Here is a 20,880-nt window from a genome sequence, read left to right as displayed (position 1 = left end):
TGAAGTTGAAGAACCTGTTCTGCATGTTAATTTGTCTGTTTTCAAGGGCTATGAGCAGATAAAAGCGTATTATGTATACACAGCCAGCAGATTAGCTGCTTTCTAATTCTATTGTCTACTATACTGAAGAGCCAAAGAAACTGGTTCACCTGCCAGATATCGTGTAGGGCTCCTGCGAGCACGCAGAAGTGCCGCAGGATGACGTGACAGGGACTCGACTAATATATGAAATAGTGCTGGAGGGAAGTAACACCTTGCATCCGGCAGGGCTGTCCATAAATCAGCAAGAGTACGGAGGAATGGAAATCTCTTCTGAACAGCACGTTGTAAGGTAACACAGATATGCTCTATAATGTTCATGTCTTGGGAGTTTGCTGTCCAGTGGAAATATTTATACTCAGACGAGTGTTCCTGGAGCCACTCTGTAGCAATTCTGCACGTGTTGGGTGTCGCGTTGTCCTCCTGGAATAGCCCAAGTCCGTCGGAATGAACAGTGGACATGAATGGATACAGATGATCAGATGGGATGCTTAACACTTCACCTGTAAGAGTCGTATCTAGACGTGTTAGGGGTCCCATATCACTCCAGCCGCACATTCCCCACACCATTACAGAGCCTCCACCAGCTTCACCAATCCCCTGCTGACATGCGGGGTCCATGGATTCATGAGGTTGTCTTCTTACTCGTACAAGTCCGTCCGCTCCATACAATTTTAATCGAAACTCGTCTGACCATCGCCGGTGGCGGTGGCCGAGCTTTACTAGACACTTGAGTCCGGAACCGCGTGACTGCTACGGTCGCAGGTTCGAATCCTGCCTCGGACTTGGGTGTGTGTGATGTCCTTAGGTTAGTTAGGTTCAAGTAGTTCTAAGTTCTAGCGGACTGATGACCACAGATGTTAAGTCCCGTAGTGCTCAGTACGCTGAAATTTGTTGATAGTCCAGCATTAAAATCTGTAGCAATTTGCGGAAGGGCTACACTTCTGTCACTCTGAACGATTCAATTCAGTCGTCGTTGGTCCCATTCTTGCAGGATCAATTTCCGGCTACAGCGATGTCGCAGATTTGCTGTTTTACCAGGTTGGTGACATTTGCGGTACACTTATGAAATGGTCGTACGGGATAGTACCCACTTCATCGCTACGTCTGACATGCTGTACCCCTTTGCTGGTGCGCCAACTATAAGATGTTCAGTTAAATATTGGTAACCTGCCACTGTAGCAGCAGTAACCAATCTAACAACTGCGCCAGACGCTTGTTGTCTTGTATAGGCACTGTTAACCGCAGTTCCGTATTCTGCCCGTTTACATATTTCTGTATTTCACTGCGCATGCCTAAATCAGTTTCTTTGGCGCTTCAGTGTATTAATGAGTTTTTCTTAAGTTTTTAGTTTATTACTGTTACCATAATTTCCTTCCTCTTTTATTATTTCAGATAAATACTAGACAAATCTTTAATCTTTTAAATTACAAGAAGCACTGTACTTCATTGCTACGTCACTTCGTAAAGGTATTTCCAGACTAGGGTAGGTGCCATTCTGCAATACAATGGATGTCAGAGAGGACAACGAAAAACTCCTGTGTAGACTAGATGGGAGTAAGTCTTGAACACTGAAACATACGCGCCACCGTAAGCTGCGAAATAAGGCAACAGGGACACAATTGTCTCAGCGATGCTGTGGCAGTTCTTATGTCATGTGTTAATTCCTAGAATCTACCAGCATTGTCATTAAAAAATCACTGAACGCCTTTCCCATTTATACTTCAAACCAATCCAGATTTTACGAATAAAACTTACTTACCTTTTGAAATAGGTTCATTGAAATACGAAAAATTTTAGCCATGTTTCTATGGGTACCAGATATTTTGTTTTTTTATAATCAAAGAAAATAGCCGAAACCAATCAAAAACCGGAAAAACAACAAGTATCGATATCGGTTTTATCTGACCAATTTTTCTCATCCCCACGTCAAACACTATGTAAAATGCTCAAACAGTTTAAGGAAATGAAGAATCCTTTTGCCACAGGAGTACAGTACCTGAAAAACCTCACACTAAACGCTGAAGAATAATTTGCAGATTTGTCCTGTGGCTCCCACAAGAGATTTGAATTTTCAGTTGAAAATGTGTTGCCGGCCGCGGTGGTCTCGCGGTTCTAGGCGCGCAGTCCGGAACCGTGCAACTGCTACGGTCGCAGGTTCGAATCCTGCCTCGGGCATGGATGTTTGTGATGTCCTTAGGTTAGTTAGGTTTAAGTAGTTCTAAGTTCTAGGGGACTAATGACCACAGCAGTTGAGTCCCATAGTGCTCAGAGCCATTTGAACCATTTTTTTTGAAAATGTGTTGGGGTTGACTTCAAGATTTGGCTTTAGCAACGAAGAATCGTACGCTGTTCACTACCTCTTATTCGTTTCAGTTGTTATTTTCAACAATGGTCATTAAATGAAAATATCTCCAGTCTTCAGAGCTCTGGGAATGTCGTGAGAAAACTGTTGACAGAAATTAAGCGATGTTGCAGCCTATTGTGCTGCAACATCCACCTTATTGCAAGATAATTTTTCTTTCTCCATCCTTCGGTAATATATCCTTTGTTACATTCAGATTGAGTTTCATAGTGAAGTTTTTGTGTTCCAATTCTTCATCCTTCTTTCCCTTCTTGGTGTTTCAATCGCCATTTTAATCTTGTTCTTTAATATTTTATATATCTTGTTTAATTATTATTTTTGCGAGAGTATCAACGTGATCAAGGAATCAGCATAAGGTTGTGGTCATAGAGCCTACACAAGCAAATATACTTAATATATATCCCTTTAGTACCAATTCCATTTACAGCGGCAAGTGACACGTGGGAAGAAAGGCACCTTCACGAAAGCTCTGATCTAGACTGTGCTTTGTTTACGAAAATAACAAATCAAGAGCACTTATTTTGTCTTCCTTTAGATGTGATTTAATACCTGATGATGGTAGTTCGCAAGATCTCTCCACTGAAATCACAAACGAGATGTACAAAGAATAGTCACAGGTGCTAGTGCTTTCATCTTCCAAGTAAGTCACTTTGCGTCTTAGTCGATCAAAGTGAACCAATAACAGCCACGACAGAATGACTTGGGATGCACGGAATGGCTTATCAGCCGGTAATGTTGGGCAACAACAACGCTTGTCTCTCTGGAAATACGTGTCTAAATGGTTCAAATGGCTCTGAGCACTATGGGACTTAACAGCTGCGGTCATCAGTCCCCTAGAACTTAGAACGACTTAAACCTAACTAACCTAAGGACATCACATACACATCCATGCACGAGGCAGGATTCGAACCTGCGACCGTAACAGTCGCGCGGTTTCGGAGTGAGCGCCTAGAACCGGAAATATGTGTCTCACTGGATTCAGTGGTAAACTTTGATGCGTATCACAGTAAAATTACAGTCGCTATGATCGACATGTTGTCAAACATGCAACATCACACGTCAAAAATTCAGCCTTAAATACACAGACGCATACGTCATCCTGTGTACAGGGGATGCGGTGGACCGAAGCTGATGACCGCAGAGGATCGATACTGGTGGCGGACAACAGGTCAAAACAGCCACGACCACTTCCCATTTTCTGTGTAAAATCTGTTTATAGTACAGTGCCAGTTTTCTACATATATCTGTTTACAACCACTGCACAACACCACTAGCACTAAAAATTGTTATATTGATGAAAACTGTACAAATAATGTCATATAGAGATTCTGTTTACTTAGAGTAGTTGCTTTCAAATAAAGTAAAGCAATCAACTATGTCGTCCGCAGCTAGCGGTCGTGCGGTAGCGTTCTTGCTTCCCGCGCCCATGTTCCCGGGTTCGATTCCCGGCGGGATCAGGGATTTTCTCTGCCTCGTCATGACTGGATGTTGTGTGATGTCCTTAGGTTAGTTATGTTTAAGTAGTTCTAAGTTCTAGGGGACTGATGACCATAAATGTTAAGTCCCATAGTGCTCAGAGCCATTTTGAACCAATCATCTAACTCAAAGTAATTTTAAGGACGTTGCAGCGCTCCTCGTTCCCCTTGTAAATACGTTCAAACCATCGTTAATGAGGGAATGTACTGATGAAAGTGGAACTAGTGGAGTACAGCTGCATTTTCGCATACGCAAAGGTTTATGTGTAGGCATTCAAGATACAAAAAAGTTTCATGTCCCATGGTGTATCAAATATCTGAAAAATTCGAATAAGATTTTCAGAAAAGTAACTAACTTTTTAGCGACCAGAGTTGTAAGGTGTCAGGCAAATCCAACACCACCCATGAAAACCCTGACATGATAAGCAAATCCAGTAGTATGTCACATAGCTCCAAATAAATCGTGACATTAAATTAACCAAAGTAATACGAGTAACGAGTGAGCAAATGGAATACCACACACTAACACAAGAATGCCTAAATGCATGTCATACCTTCCCACCGTGAGACGCAGTTCTGAAGGAAGAAACGGGAAGCCGAGAGCAGAACCGTGTTAAGCTGGAAGACCCTACGATAAGGGACAGACGGACACCCACGTCCCCAGCTAACTGCTAGGACCACTCAACCTGCAAGTTTTAGCGTGAGACTTTTTCGCGTCTCTGTTACGTTAGGACAACCCCACAGACCATGTTAAAAATAGAGCCCTCAGGAGAACAGTATAGATCTTACGATAACGCTAAAAGGACCACACGAGTTGCAAGTTTTAGCGTGAGCCTTTTCCGAGTCTCTGTTTCGTTGCAAACATTAAAAACATTGCCCCACTACGAAAAGTATAACGTTTCTCATTGGATAGACAGAATTTTTGTAGGCGGAGCTTAAGGTTAACATTGAGACCCTGATTGGTCAGATGAAAACACAGCCAGATAGTTTTTTTAAACCAACTTTGGTAAATTGTAGTAAGGAGAAGTTAGGAGAGAGTTGCTTTCGAGGCAGCGAGTGAGCGTAACTGTGCTGCCTGCCGCCCCTGACGAACACAGACAAGGTAATGAACGCACGCGATGCCGCATAAAAGCGCATAAAGCTTCAATCAAAACTGCAGAAGTCTCATCTGTTACACCCCCATTTTGCGTAACACTAGTGTCGATCGTCAATTAAAGCTCATGGTGTTCACATTTGCCACTTGAAGCAAAAATCTGAAACGCGAGGATTTTTCTGTTATATAGTTATTGAGAAGCCACATCAGCCACTGCAATTTACTACAAGTTAGGTAAGTAATTAAAGATAATTGAGGGTCACTGTAGACCATTTTGATAGTTTTCTCTTTTGTGAAACTTAATTTAAACCTAGATTATAGATGTGATATGGCATAGGTCATCCTTCGATCCATTGTAGAACTTGGAAACCCATTCAGGGAATATTCGTTCACATTTTTGTTGAACGCAGTTGGGTTTTACCATCCTGTATTAAAACATCTCCTTTTGTCAATAGTGCAATTTATAAACAATGTTTTGTCAGTAGAATAAAATTTCCAATGGTAAACTTAACTGCTTTTTCGACGTTACTTTACCAGCTAACTAAAAACAGGAAAGCCTTGAACCCCTTCAACTAAATTTAGTTAGTATTAAGATTCTTTTACAGGGAGGGAGTGCATTAGAGCTGACGCTGAAAACATTAAGTATTTGGTTATATCATCGCTATTCTCACTGAACTCTTCTAAATTCTACATATCATGTGTGGTCTGGCGTCACTTTATCAGCAATATGTCCCACGTTCAAACTAGTCAATTCCCTAAAAAACAAACTCAGAGCGTCGTTGCGCGAAAGTGGTAGGGAGACACGATATAGAACAAAGAGACACCACGCAGAATGTTAGAGAGTGTTTATTCATTGTTTCAGTTTGAAGAAAGTGCTCTTACGAAGAGAGCTGTACTGTCAATACTCACATAATTTTAGCTACACATGGGATGAAACAAATTGTTTTGTTCTAAATGATGTGGTGTCCTTCCCTTATGAGAGGTCTCGAAACGAGAATTACGCTCATGTAAGAGTTTGAAAAGGTTCTAAAGGAACAGAGATTGAGGAAGCGAAGGATAAAATGAGAGAGTGTGTGGAAAAGAGACGCGGAGAGAGAGAAAATGAAAGAGGGGGAATGTGCTAAACGCCAAATCTAGTCCTGTCAAAGTAATATACTTTCTATTCAGTTATGAGATTCAGTGACACCAAGGTTTAGTGATCTAACCGATCCTAGGTTTGCTTTTAGCTACTGCTTAATTTCTGAACAAAAATAATGGACGATGAAGGCCAAACTCTTGGCGATTTGTACTAGAAATCACTCTCAGTCCACCAAAGGCCAATGTAAAGACGGCGGTTAGAGGTTAATCTTCTGGCAGAAACTGTGGATAACGGTGGAAAATAACAAAGCTATGAAACGACCGGGAAACTAGTAAATCATACAGGCTGATATTATATTAAACAGGTATTAGTGGAAATAAGAGGAAGATTCCAGAGAGTAATTAAAAGTCAAGATATAAGAATACCAATGATAACATTCACCGACCGCCTTGCTGTCTTCAGTGAAAGTGAAGATGTATCACAGGATCTGCCGCATGGAATGAACAATCTAATGAGTACAGAGTATGGATTGAGAGTAAATCGAAGAAAGACGAATAAAATGAGAAGTAGCAGAAATGAGAACAATGAAAAGTAAATGATTCTTCTTCCTAGGCAGTGTCATAGTGATCCCTCCATTGGCAAAATATTCCGCAATATTTCCCCATTCGGATCTCCGGGAGAGGGCTATAAATGGGGAGGTGACTGTGAGAAAAAGACTCAATAATCAACGAAAAGATAATGTTCTACGATTCGAGGCGTGGAATGTTAGAAGATTGAACGTGGTAGGGAAACTGAAAAATATCAAAATGGAAATGCAAAGGCTCAATCTAGATATTGTAGGGGTCGGTGAAGTGAATTGAGAAACAAGACAAAGATTTCTGGTCACATGAGTATAGAGTAATATCAACAGGTGCAGAAAATGGTGTAACGGGTGTAGAATTCGTTACGAATAGGAAGGTACGGCAAAGAGTGTGCTACTGTCAACAGTTCAGTGATGCGGTTGTCCTTATCAGAATCGACAGCAAACAAAAACCGACGACGATAGTTCAGGTATACATACCGGCGTCACAAGCTGAAGATGAACAGATAGAGAAGGTATATTGAAAGGGTAATACAGTACGTAGACGGAAATGAATATCTAGTAGTCATTGGGGATTGGAATGCAATTGTTAGAGGGGGGGGGGGGGGAGTAGAAGAATACGTTGGAAGAGAATATCGGCTAGGGACAAGAAACCAGAAGGGAGAAAGACTGATCGAGTTCTGTGATAAATTTCAGTTAGTAAAAACGAACACTCTGTTAAAGAATCACAAGAGGAGGAGGTATACTTGAAAAAGGCCAAGTGATACGGGAAGATTTCAGTTAGATTACATCTCTGTCAGACAGAGATTCCGAAATTACATACTGGTTTGTAAGGCGTACTCAGGAGCAGATGTAGACTCAGATCACATCATACGAGTAGTAGGGATGAAGAGTACGCTGGCGGTTAATGCATTAATAAGGAAGAATCCATATGCAAAGAACTGGGATACGGAAGTGCTAAGGAATGACTAGATTCGCTTGAAGTTCTCTAGGGCTTAAGATACGGCAATAAGGAACAGCTCAGAATATAGCACAGTTGAAGAGGACTGGATGGCCATCACAGAAGTAGGAAAGAAAAACATAGGTACAATGAAGGTAACTCCGAAAGAAACATAGGTAACAGAAGATATACTTCAGTTCATGTATTAAAGGAGACAGTACAAATATAATCCGGGAAACTGAGGAATACGGAAATACAAATAGCTGTAGAATAAAATGTACAGTAAGTGTAGGGAAGCCAAGACGAAATGGCAACATAAAAGATGTGAAGAAATCGAAAAAGAAGTTATTGTCGGAAGGACGGACTCGGCATTCAGGGAGGTCAAAACAACTTTCGGTGAAGTAACAAGCAAGGGTGGTAACATTAAGAGTGCAATGGAAATTCTACTATGAAATGCTGAGGAGAGAGCGAATAGGTGGAAAGAGTAGATTGAAAGCGTGCATGAAGGGGAAGATTTGTCTTCTGTGATAGAAGAAGAAACAGGAGTCGATTTAGAAGATATAGGGGAGCCATTATTAGAATAAAAATTTTAAAGATCTTTGGAGACTTAAGATCATATAAAGTAGAAGTCATAGATTACATTGCATCGAAATTTCTAAAATAATTGGGGATAGTGACCACAAAACGACTATTCACGTTGGTGTGTACAATAGATGATTCTGGCGACATCCATCTGACTTTCGGAAAAGCATCATCCTCACAATACGGAAGACTGGAAGAGCTGACAAAGGCGAGAATTTCGCACAATCAGCTTTATAGCCCATGCATCCAAGCTGCTGACAAGAATAATATACAGAAGGATAGAAAAGAAGACTGGGGATGGGCTAGATGACGATCAGTTTGGCTTTAGGAAAGGTAAAGGCCCCTGAGAGGCAATTCGGCGTTGCGGTTGATAATGCAAGCAAGACTAAAGAGAAAATGAAGACACTTTCATAGGATTTATCGACCTGGAAAAAGAATTCGACAATGTACAATGGAGCAAGATGTTCGAAATTCTGAGAACAGTTCAGGTAAGCTATAGGGAGAGACCTGTAATATACGATATGTGTGAGAGCCAAGAGTAAATAATAAGAGTGGACGACGAAGAACGATGTGCTTGGATTGAAAAGGATGTAAGACAGGGCTGCAGTCTTTCGCCTCTACTGTTAAATCTGTACATCCAAGAAGCAATGATGGAAATAAATGAAAGTTTCAGGAGTAGAATTGAAATTCAAGGTGAAATGATATGAATGCTACGATTCGCTATTAACATTGCCATCCTGAGAGAAAATGAAGAAAGAATTATATAATCTGCTGAGTAGAATGAATATTCTAGTGAGTACGGAATATGGATTGAGATTAAATCGATGGAAGACGAAACAATCAGCAAAATAACCAATGACCGACGGAGCAAGTAGGATATCAAAAGGCGACTAACACTGGCAGAAATGGCATTCCTTGACAAGAGAAGTCCAAACATACGCCTGACTTTCAGGAAGAAATTTCTGAGAACGTACATTTGGAGCTCAGGATTGTATGGTACTGAAACATGGACTTTGTGAAAAACGGAACACAAGAGAATCGAAGCATTTGAGATGTGGTTCTACCGACGAATATTGAAAATTATGTGAACTGATAAGGTGAGGACTGAGGAGGTTCTGCGCAGAATCGGAGAGGAAAGGAATATGAGGAAAACACTGACAAGGAAAAGAGATAGGATGACAGGACATCTGTTAAGATATAAGGGAATGACTTCCATGGTAGCAGACGGAGCTGAAGAGGAAGGCAGAGACTGCAATACATCCAGAAAATAACTGAGCACGTAGGTTGCAAGCGCTACTATGTAATGGAAGGGTTGGGGCAGGAGAAGATTTCGTGGCGGGCCGCTTCAAGCAAATCAGAAGACTGATGATAAAAAAAAGGAGGGTTACGGTAAGGAACCCCGTCGATGTGCACTCGTATTACTGATGTATATAATATTAGCTGATGAGATGGAAGCAATATATTTGAGAAAATTAAGTGAACTTAAGTGATAGGGAAGGGCAGTAAGGAAGACAAAAGAAGGCAGAATTATGAGAGGGCGCTGGTTGCGGGGAAAAGAACGAGAGGCACTTAAAGATTTCCAGCAGGTGACAACTGGTTGCGGAAAACAGCCAACACCCAAAGCTACAGCGAAATGCACAAACATGAGATAAAGTGAGGGGTACGAAGATGACAATTACAGTAGAACAGGGAGGAATAATTATCTAGAAGGCACGTACCGGAAGGAAAATCCTGTGACAAAATAAATTCTTATCATAGATTCATAATTATGAAGAATGCAACGGAATTACAAATAATAGAAAAAGGGAATTTTGTGAATGATGATAAGGTCCCATTCTCCGAGGAGCGTAGAGGACGCTGCGGGAAACCCGCACCGCCGACTGGGCGAGGTCCTAGCGGAGGTGGTTTGCCTTTTGAGACTAATGGCAGTTCTATAACTCAGTGATTAATATTGTTGCGGATACTTCAGAGGTATACTTACAAATTAGAGTTCTTGAAGAAAATTACATAAAAGGGGACTACAACTCTGGATTATTCGATAATACTTCTAAAAAAGAAAACTTATTTTTAAATTATATTTTAATACACAGAAATAACGGTTTAAATTTCAGTTCTCGCTCACAGCAGACTAAAATTTTCACCTTCCCTTTACGGACATAACTGTCCCATTTTATATGTACAACGCATGAGCACGGATTGCTGCTCATTTTTAAGTGAGCATCATGTATGCCGGAAGGCCGCTTGATGTGTTGCTTTCGTAACAAGATTCTGGATCCGTTTTTATTTTTCCTGTCTTACAGTTTAATACTTTAACTATTTTTATATTTAACTGCAGTTTTTCACTTTGTCTGTTCTGGACTTTTAGTTATGATGACGAGTCATAGTAATGTAAACAAGTAAACTGTTAAAGTCTTCCAAGAGTTATCAACGCAATTGTGCATAAATGCTTTTTACAGATTAGAATACCAGTGTCACTTTGGCAACGATAACTATCATTCTGCCGACAGAGAAAATTGAAAATTGTTGATTGGTTTGAAGTTGTGAACCAGTGTTGGAATTTCCGTTTCAGCTCTATGTTTGTGGTGACTTGGTCACTGAAAGGGTATCTTAAGTTTGTTGGCTCATTTGGATGCTTCGAAACAAGACTATAAAGTGTGCCACTATCGAGTTTCTCTCTGAATATTTCACATTCTCTGACACTCGTGACATTGCAGGTGGAAAACTTAATTTTCTATAATCATAGTCGTTTAAAGTATCTAGTTGCTATTGTTTCAGATCCCATGCCTGCCCAGGGCGGCCGGGTGGGCAGGTGTACAGGTGGACATGGGTGGGCAAATGGTTGACAAGTGGATGGACATGCTGCTAGGCTGTATTATATGCGATTGTATTCCACAGAGCGAGCACATTCGGTCAATGGTGGCCAAACAGCTCGATCATGTGCATAATGCGCGTAATAGGGCCTTATGCGGTTAGGCTACGCTAGCTGCACCTGCCTACGCGGGCGACGAAGCCCTTGCCCCACGTGCAGCGTTGGAACAGCCTAATCTAGATGGACACGTGACACTCCACTCCCTACAGGGATACTGTCCGACTGATAAAGACCATGTTGTGGAAACTCGAGAAACAAATCCCTATCCTTCCCAACCCCATCCTCTTTTTTAATAACCTTGACAGGAACGGGTTCTCACCACATACGCAAATATTGGTTCCACAATGAGGAGATACTCATTACATATGCAGAAAGCAACATGAATAGATGAACATTAAAAAAAGCAAAACAATGATAATGGAATGTAGTCTAATGAAGTCGGGCTACGCTGAGGGAATTAGATTAGGGAATGAGAGGTTTAAAGTAGTAAAGGAGTTTTGCTATTCGGGGAGCAATATAACTGATGATGGTCGAAGTAGAGAGGATATAAAATGTAGACTGGCAAGGGGAAGGAAAGCGTTTCTGGAGAAGAGAAAATTGTTAACACAGAGTATAGATTTAAGTGTCAGGAAGTCGTTTCTGAAAATATTTGTATGGAGTGTAGCCATGTATGGAAGTGAAACAATGACGATAAATAGTTTCGACAAGAAGAAAATAGAAGCTCTGAAAATGTGGTACTACAGAAGAATGCTGAAGATTAAATGGGTGGATCACATAACTAATGAGGAGGTATTGAATAGAATTGAGGAGAAGAGGAGTTTGTGGCACAACTCGACAAGAAGAAGGGACCGGTTGGAAGGACATGTTCTGAGGCATCAAGGGATCACAAATTTAGCATTGGAGGGCAGCGTGGACGGTAAAAATCGTAGAGGGAGGCCAAGAGATGAATACACTAAGCATATTCAGAAGGATGTAGGTTGCAATAAGTACTGGGAGATGAAGAAGCTTGCACAGGATAGAGTAGCATGGATAGCTGCATCAAACCAGTCTCAGGACTGAAGACAACAACAACAACAACAACAACCAAAACAACAACAACAACATGAATAGAATACTGAAGATGTTCCACTGCTGTTTTGCAGTCCAAACTGGGAGTATGCCTTTGCAAAGAGTGGATTTACATGTAGGTAAGCCACAGCGGCAGTTCCACATCCTGGCGCTGATAATTCTGGCAGATAATTCAGTATGCCGGAAAATCAGTTGTGCTGCGTTCTACCGTTGGTGGCATACCATATAGGTGCAAGTGTAGCGCAGCGTGACATTTCCACAGCCGAATACGTAATAGGAACCCGCCTCCTGAGCAAACAAAAGCAACCAGATGAAGTATAAAGACTCCTGTTTCAGAGGGCAAAACTATTTGGCATCTTGTGTTCTGCCGACGCAGTTTTCCCATGTGTCATCTGTCGAACGTACTGCTAGAGTGGGCGTCATGAAATTAGATACGTCACGGTCGCACCCGCTGCCTGCAGTTCAGAGGGGTAAGTGCTGGGATTCGCCCACCTCATAGCTTCGTTGCCATAATGTCAGCAGTAACGTACATCACCATCTTGGTTTGCATCCGATATTGGGTGTTCACGTGTGGTTTCAGTGTTCCGGGGAATAGCGCATTGGCGTATTTTGTTGGGGAACGAAATACAGAAGAAAGGGCCTGCGTAGGAGGCGCGAAGACATGCGAAAACAATCTAAAATTGTCGTATTGGATGTACTGAAGATTAATTATCTGACTAAGTGTGAAGAAAATAGAAATAAAATAAATTTTGCGCAAGCGGAACCGACTATAATGCCTATTAACCGTTCAGTAACGTCGCAGAATCGCTACATATGAACATGTGTCTTGATTCTACAAACAAGGAATATAGATGAAAACGGAAATTTACGTAATTTGACGCTTTTGACAAAATGTTAGTGCGTATAAATGTACTTAGTTACCACGACCGATAAGAGTATCCGATCGCTAGAAAAATACAAGTTGATCTCGGTGAAAAAAGTCAATTATTCTCGCTCAGAAACATCCGTTCTTTCTCTTCTCTGTTCACTTGGTTTCTGATTCAGAAAGTGTAACGATGGACGAAAATTTTAACTGGATGCAGTGCCTTTGTAACTGCAAGAACGAAGTTTTCTGTGCAACGTTCTTCTTACTTGTCGAGGACAATAATTTTGTGGTGTACTTCGATAAAATTTGGCTTTCACAAAACTACACGCACGAATGTATATTGCTCGACTTCAACGGAGGTAGTGGCCTGAAAGTACCTGCAGTTATTTTTCTATCGCGTATATCGCCGATTTGTATGATGAGTGCAGTGACAAAGTATCAGTAAGAACTGCAAATAAAAATTTTTCTTGAGATAGAAAATATTCTCGGCCATATTAATGCGAATAGTCGGAACAAAAATCTTGGCGGCGGCACGCTTGTAGTCGCGCACTGGCACACACAGAGTCTCAAGCAAATAAAATGTGTTCATAGATGACACGAGACAATAATGATATCTCAGATGTTACCAAAGTTAATGTTGTAATTTTCTTTAGAATTTTCTGGCTCGAATTTTCCACAAGGCCAAAATAACGCAAATACATCAGCGACGGCATATTTCGCTACACAGACGGGACAGATACATACCTCGTACGGTATTTTATCCCGTTATCTCGGAATACTTCCAATTTTCTCACTATACAATTGACTGAAGCACCAAAAAAGTGGTATAGGCATGCGTAGTCAAATAGAGAGATATGTAAACAACCAGAATACGACGCTGAGGTCGGCAGTTTCTGTATAAGACGACAAGTGTGTGACGCAGTTGTTAGATCGGTTACTGTTGCTACAATGGCAGTATATTTAGATTTAAGCAAGTTTGAACATGGTGCTATAGTCGGCGCACGAGCGATGGGACACAGTATCTCCAAGGTAGAGATGAAATGGGGATACTCCCGTACGTCCATATCACGAATGTATCGTGCATTCCAGGAATCCGGTAAAAGATCAAATCTCCGACATCGCTGCTGCCGTAAAAGGACCCTGCTAGAACTGGACCAACGACGTCTTAAGAGAATCGTTCAACGTGACAGAAGTACAACTGCTCTGCAAATTGCTGCAGATTTCAGTGCTGGGCCGTCAACAAGTGTCAGTGTGTGAACCGTTCAACGAATCATCATTGATATGGGCTTTCGGAGCCGAACGCCCACTCGTATACCCTTGATGACAAAGCAACACAAAGCTTTATTCCTCGCCTGGACTCGTCGACACCAACATTGAACTGTTGATGACTGGAAACATGTTGCTTGGTAGGACGAGTTAAGTTTCAAATCGTAACGAGCGGATGGACATGTACGGGTATGGAGGCAACCTCATGAATCCCTGAATGTCGGCAGGGGACTGCTCAAGCTGATAGAGGCTCTGTAATGGTGTGGGGCATGTGCAGTTGGAGTGATATGCGACCACTGATACGTCTAGATGCGATTCTGGCAGGTGACGCGAAAGTAAGCATCGTGTCTGATCACCTGCGTCCATTCATGGTCATTGTGCATTCCGACGGTTTTTGGCTATTCCAGCAGGGCAATGCGACACTCCAAACCTCCAGAATCTGAGTTAAAACACTATCCGTGGTGACCAGACTCTCCAGAAATGAACATTACTGAACATATCTGGGATGCCTTGCAACGTGCTGTTCAGAAGAAATCTCCACCCCCTCGTACTGTTACGGATTTATGGACAGCCCTGGAGGATGCATGGTGTCAGTTCCCCCCAGCACTACTTCAGACATTAGTCCAGTCCATGTCACGTCGTGTTGCGGCACTTCTGGGTGCTCGCGTAGGCTCTACACGACATTAGGTACTTGCATCAGTTTCTTTCGCTCTTCAGTGTATGTACATATGCATTTAAAAACTTTCGTTATGATAATGCATTTTTTCAGCGCAAATGTTCCAGTAGTTCTGTTTAATTAAGAGGTGTAATTAAGAAATTGCTTCTCTTCAACATTGTTCGTATCGAAAATTTTTATTTTTCTCATAGCAGCTGGGGAGAATTTACTTTTAGAAAGTACAGCGTAATATTCTAGATTAAAAATATAGCTGTCTACTACTTTTTTCGGAATTTTTACTTAATACTTGAAATTTTCATTAACTGGAAACGCTGTAAGTCGGTAAAATGACATTGTGATGCCCGTTTTAGTGACGGCTGCTATAGTACACACATGACCTCACCAAGCAGCTGCGTCTACTAGTCGGAGCCGCTGGTTTCGTTCCCGGGCTTCGAACGGGATTCGCTGCTTAGAGACAGCCCAGCGGTCGCCTATGCCTCACACAGCAGATCTTCGGTGATTGATCATAGTTTAGGTTGGACGTTTTCAGGCTTTCTGCCAACCGCTACGGCTAGAGGATGTGCACACCAGGCAAGCCGCCTCAAGCAATGCGACTAGAGCAGACCCTCTACTTGTCCGACAAGTAGCTGGTGCACTGCCTCTGCAGTCCATCGTATGGACGTCACATACTGCCTATGGGACACAGCTCACGCCACGGCAGCAAATCTGTGTACCTGTTTAGTGTCACATTTCAATAAATAAGTAAAATTGCTCTAGCATTTCTAGTTTCGCAACCGCGGCTTTAATAGAGAGTACGGACGGAGTCTGTCGCTGGAACAACAGGTTTTTGTTTATATCCCTTTTTCCACGCCACATTAACCTGACTGTTAAACCTACTCAGAATATCGGGGTTCTGAAATAATCGATCATAGGTATTTTGTTCCTATTATCTCCTGCAATAAATGTACAAAAAATTAACAAAAGAAAGTCGTAAGTGGTTGAATACTAGGAAAAAAATCACCAGCATTCTCGTTCCGGTTTTCATGTTTTGAAACTCTGCTCAAAAATCATTTTGTAATCAGGGATTATATCAGTGTTAGGGCATGACGAATTTTCAGTGATAGAGAGTGAAAACTGAGGTTGAAGAAGTCTGTTTTCCTGTTAATTTGTCCGTTTACAAGTGCTACAAGCAGATAAAGGCATATTATGTAGACTGCCAGCACATTAGCTTCTTTCTATTTTTATTGTGCATTATGAATGAATAGTTGTCAACTTCTTAATTTGTTACTGTTGCCACAATTTTCTTCTTCTTATTATTTCACAGAAACGGCAGCCAAATCTTTAATCTTTTTAAGTAAACAAAGCGTTGTAATTCGTAGTTCGTCATTTAGTAAAAATATTTTCAGTTTAGGGCTGGTTCCATTTTACACTACAGCGGATTTCCGACAACGACAACGAGAAACTACCGTACAGATTAGGTGTGAACCTGTCTTATACATTGCACGTACACACGTACTTTAAGTTAGGGCACACGGCAACGGGGTCACTATTGTCTCAGTAACAATGTACCAAACCTTCTGCCATGTGATTGTTGATCGTTTCTGCCTGTATTGTTATTAAAGTAGCACTGATAGCTTTCCAATTTTCTGTTACGACACAATGTCTCAAAATAGCACAAATTTCACATATAAAAATTACTTCTTCTTTAAGAGAGGTTTATTTAAAAACCATGCCATGGCTAACTCATATTCCGATATTTTTATTTTGTTATTAGTAAAAAATAATGGACATTTATTATAACCGAGACAAAATAAATACCAGAAAATGTCGAGTTTTCGGAATTAAAAAATCTGTATAGGCTTTAATGGGTCGGTTTCCTAATCTTGCTGGAGATCCCACACCACATACAACACTCAAGGCATAAATGGCCATCCTGCAACATTTTCAATAGTCTACGTGAACGATATCAGCAACCTTACAAAATTTCGAATTTGTTTAATAGATCAATTCAGATGCACTTCGGTAATGTGACTGACTGCAGTCCAGTACTTACTTACCCCATCCGATGGCCACGTAGGCACTAAGCTCAATGTTCTTCACTGTGAAGGTCTCCACCACGAGGATGTATAGGTAGAGGCCTGCAAATAACGTGCATAATGTGAGAGATACCCAAATTAGAAGTAGGTGGCAAAATTTGCAAAGTGACATTGTTCAATGAAACAGATGTCTGCACCGAAAAGATCTACGCTTCATAAGTTAACATAACAATACGTTATTACAAAAGAACATAATAATATATATATATATTTGGGCAATCTACAATGTCATTAGAGAATAAAGGTGTTTTCAAATAATATGTTGAGATGCCATACTGCAACTCTCTCATGATACCAGCAGATGGTGAGACGTACCAGTTGTCTATATGTCTGAATTATTTAAAACATTTTTCAGGACGACTTGATGCCATTCTCAAGTTATTAAAACTGGTATTCCATTACGAACAGTAAAAAATAATAAGCAAGCAGCAAATATGCGTTGTCAGGTATTGTGTTGTATGTTTGATATTGTATGTTTGAAGCTTGTGTATTTTTTTCGTGTCTGATGGAATATTAATTTTAAGAGCTTGGTATTGGGATCACGTTGTCCTGAAACAAATTGTGTTAAATAAATAAAACATTTGGGCACCTTTTGCGTCTTTCTCTATACTAAATTCATTTCAAATATGTTAAACGTCATTCTTCATATTGTTAGATTAAATGAATTACTCTGTGAACGGAGATAGTTACATTTTGCGGAATATTCTGTTGGTTATTGGTGGAACATAGAAGTATTAGAATTTGAAAACCATTATATTAAAGTTTCGTTAAGAATATGCCATACTCAGACAATTTCAGAGTAAACAGGTTGAATACACATCAGTGAGAAAATATAGTTGTACAAAGACAGATTATATAAGAATGTGCGACCAGCGTACGCCTATATATCTTCATGAGAGACTCAAACACATTGACATACATAAAGAATCTATAAACAAATCAACCTTATATTACATTGCACTAAAAGATTAAAAGTATAAGAATGTGTAATCCGAAACAGTACCAAAATGTATACTGAAATAGATACTGTGTTACGTGGAAAAAATAACTGCTGAGGAGAGGAAGTAGCTGACTACAAGATAATACGCTTGTTGTAAATAGTATACCTGTTCCCTACTCTCCACATTCCACAACGGAACTGTATCGAATTCTTTCTGGATTTCCAGGATCGTAGCATAAATCAGGGCTCTGTTTTTCACTGGCGAAGACATCGAGTTGATTTTCGTAAGGTCTATGAATGATCAAAGCTGATTATTATACAGGGGGTTTTCGGTTTCTTTGAATATTACAAGGCGTGAGCATAAAACTTGTTCCACAATTCTACACCAGTTTGACACCACCATAACAGATCTATAATTGTGGACACTTGTCTGACAATTCTTGGAAACGAGACTGACGCTTTATTCAGTCGCTTCTTTTCCTTCGGTGTTCCAATGTTCTACAATAAACTGCTCCTATTAAGAAAGCAAGCTGATACGCATAATATCTGTGCATTCTCATCAAGGTTATATACCTTTCAGTGTTGAGTGATTTCGGCTGATTTTCTATTCAGCCATCTCTGATTTCAGTATCTGACAATTCGGCTTACGCAAGGACTGATTGGGATTACTACGATCTCCTGCATAGCAACAATTTCGGAAAACCAATATCGGAATTTGAGCCATCCTTCTCCCACTCTGAGGTACTGTGCCAGTAATGTTAGTGAGAGGCTATGTAGATGATTTCCATGCGATTAGTGACGTTCGTCTGATTCTTAGTCGCAATAGTCGCAATATAGTACTTTTGAATTCACGGGCCGGCCATGCGGTTCTAGGCGCTACAGTCTGGGACCGCGTGACCGCTACTGTCGCAGGTTCGAATCCTGCCTTGGGCGTGGACGTGTGTGATGTCCTTAGGTTAGTTAGATTTAAGTAGTTCTAAGTTCTAGGGGACTGATGATCAAAGAAATTAAGTCCCATAGTGCTCAGAGCCATCTGAACCATCTGAATTCACGGAACGGTCCTCATATTTCTCTCCTTAGACTCATTTTGGATTTCAGTGTGCTTCCGTTTATCACCAACGCCTTTACTTTGCTAAGTTTTTGGATGCATCACTGTTTTCTTGCGTACCAAGATTCTGACATGGCTATTGAACAGCGATCGATGTTTCTGATTGTACAAAATTTTTTCGGTAAATTGGAAATTTCGTGGTAAGGTCTTATAGGACCAAACTGCAGAGGACATCGATCCATAAGCCTACACACTACTTAACCTGTCTTAAACTAACTTCCACTATGGACAAAACACACACACACACACACACACACACACACACACACACACACACATGCCTGAGGGAGGACTGGAACCTCCGACGGGGGAGCCGCGCGAACCGTGACAAGGCGCCTCAGACCACGCTGCCTGTTTTTTTCTTTTACTTTTTTGATTCGACACATACGGGTCTTATATTTGAAATTTTATCCATTGGTAATGCTCAGGAACACTACAGTTAGTTACTTGTCTCTTTCCTTTCGTAAAATCCACTTGACTACGGATGATTTAACAGCCTTATACTAACTGTTTTCTTTATCTGCGTTAACCAATTCGAAAAGCTCAGGTCTATTAGTTTTTGGAAGTCTAAAAAGTTCTCCTTTCGAGTCGGTTTCCTGACTACTCTAAGTCTTTTTCAGAGAAAGTGTTCAGACTAATTTCATTCAAGTCCTTGATGACCCTTCCATTCTGTTGTGGTTCCTTCGGCAGGTGGCCTATAAAAGCATCTGATTATTATCTTTGACGCACCTTTGATGCTTACCTTCATTAGTATTATTTCACGTTCATAATGTGTAATAACCTTACTGTATGTTATAGACCGCTTTACAGGAAAAATAAGCAGCGACCACAGGCATGTAATGCATCCTTTCCGTACTAATTCCAGTCTGACTTTAGGATTTCACAGTTATTCACTTCGGGTTTCTGTTACAGTGATTTTTATAATCTCTAAGAGCCAAGGCTAATTCTGATCCCTTACGACTGATACCCCTACACGTCATTAATACCACATTAATGTTTTATTCTTCCACGGAGGATCAATGATTGGGGCAGGGGTTGGCATTTGTCTCTGAACATAAATAAATGTAACACATTGCGTGTAGATATTCGAATATATCCACTACTATTCCATTACAGGCTATTTGGCGAAGTCAACTTAGTTGTGAGCCCAAAATCGTGCAGATTAGTCGAAATATTCAAATCTGGGTTTAAAAAAGAAAAAGCAGATAAATTGAAGGTTTTATTAATAGAAAAATATTTCAATTGATGAGTTTATTTTAACCAGTAATTATTCTGTATTTACATTTGTTTACAATTTATTGTTTTGACGTTTTTCTCTAAATTTTGGGGAAGATGGTCCAAGGAGGGAATGTCGTCGTCCAATTCAAGGTCTTCTTCTGTCACAGGATCTAAACTGATTTTCTCCTCGATGTCAGTCTCATCGACGATTTAGGTCGAATCGAGGAAGATGACCTCTTCTGTTAGAGGCGTAAAGCATGTATGCACTCTTGTAATAGCTAAATACAACCCAGCACTTCATAGACACTTTCCTGCTGGAACAAGCTGCTTGTCATGCCTTCCTGCACGTGCAGCATACTGCGCTGAGCGTTTCCAGGACCGTTGTACTTTAGCGGTTGCAATGGAGGACAGATAGTATTTGGTGGTCTTCCATCCGCATTTCAGTGGATACAGCTGATCGTTCCTCCGTATCTGAACCTGCAAGTAGATCCTGAGGGAGTGCCGACGAGCGGCAGCTGCGGTGGGAGGCAAAGATTCCTAGCTTATGTTATTATTTTTAGATAGAGCTATCTGGAACGGTAGCAGACGAATTTAATTTAAGTGCTTCGAGACACCACCCGTGTGGAACAGACAATAAAGTTCA

General features: G+C 40.9%; 1 protein-coding gene across 2 annotated transcripts in view; it reads right to left on the bottom strand.

The window, feature by feature from the left end:
• LOC126356006 (diuretic hormone receptor-like) overlaps nt 1–20,880 on the bottom strand; it is a 673,424-nt gene that overhangs the window by 127,839 nt on the left and 524,705 nt on the right. For both annotated transcript variants that reach the window (XM_050006648.1, XM_050006649.1), the window contains one exon: nt 16,933–17,013. In XM_050006648.1, the coding sequence (XP_049862605.1) occupies nt 16,933–17,013 (81 nt within the window). The remainder of the gene's footprint in view (nt 1–16,932; nt 17,014–20,880) is intronic.

The sequence above is a fragment of the Schistocerca gregaria genome, chromosome 3 (genome assembly GCF_023897955.1).
Source record: "Schistocerca gregaria isolate iqSchGreg1 chromosome 3, iqSchGreg1.2, whole genome shotgun sequence".
Classification (NCBI taxonomy): Eukaryota; Metazoa; Arthropoda; class Insecta; order Orthoptera; family Acrididae; genus Schistocerca; species Schistocerca gregaria.
This window is presented reverse-complemented; position numbering and strand designations above follow the sequence as displayed.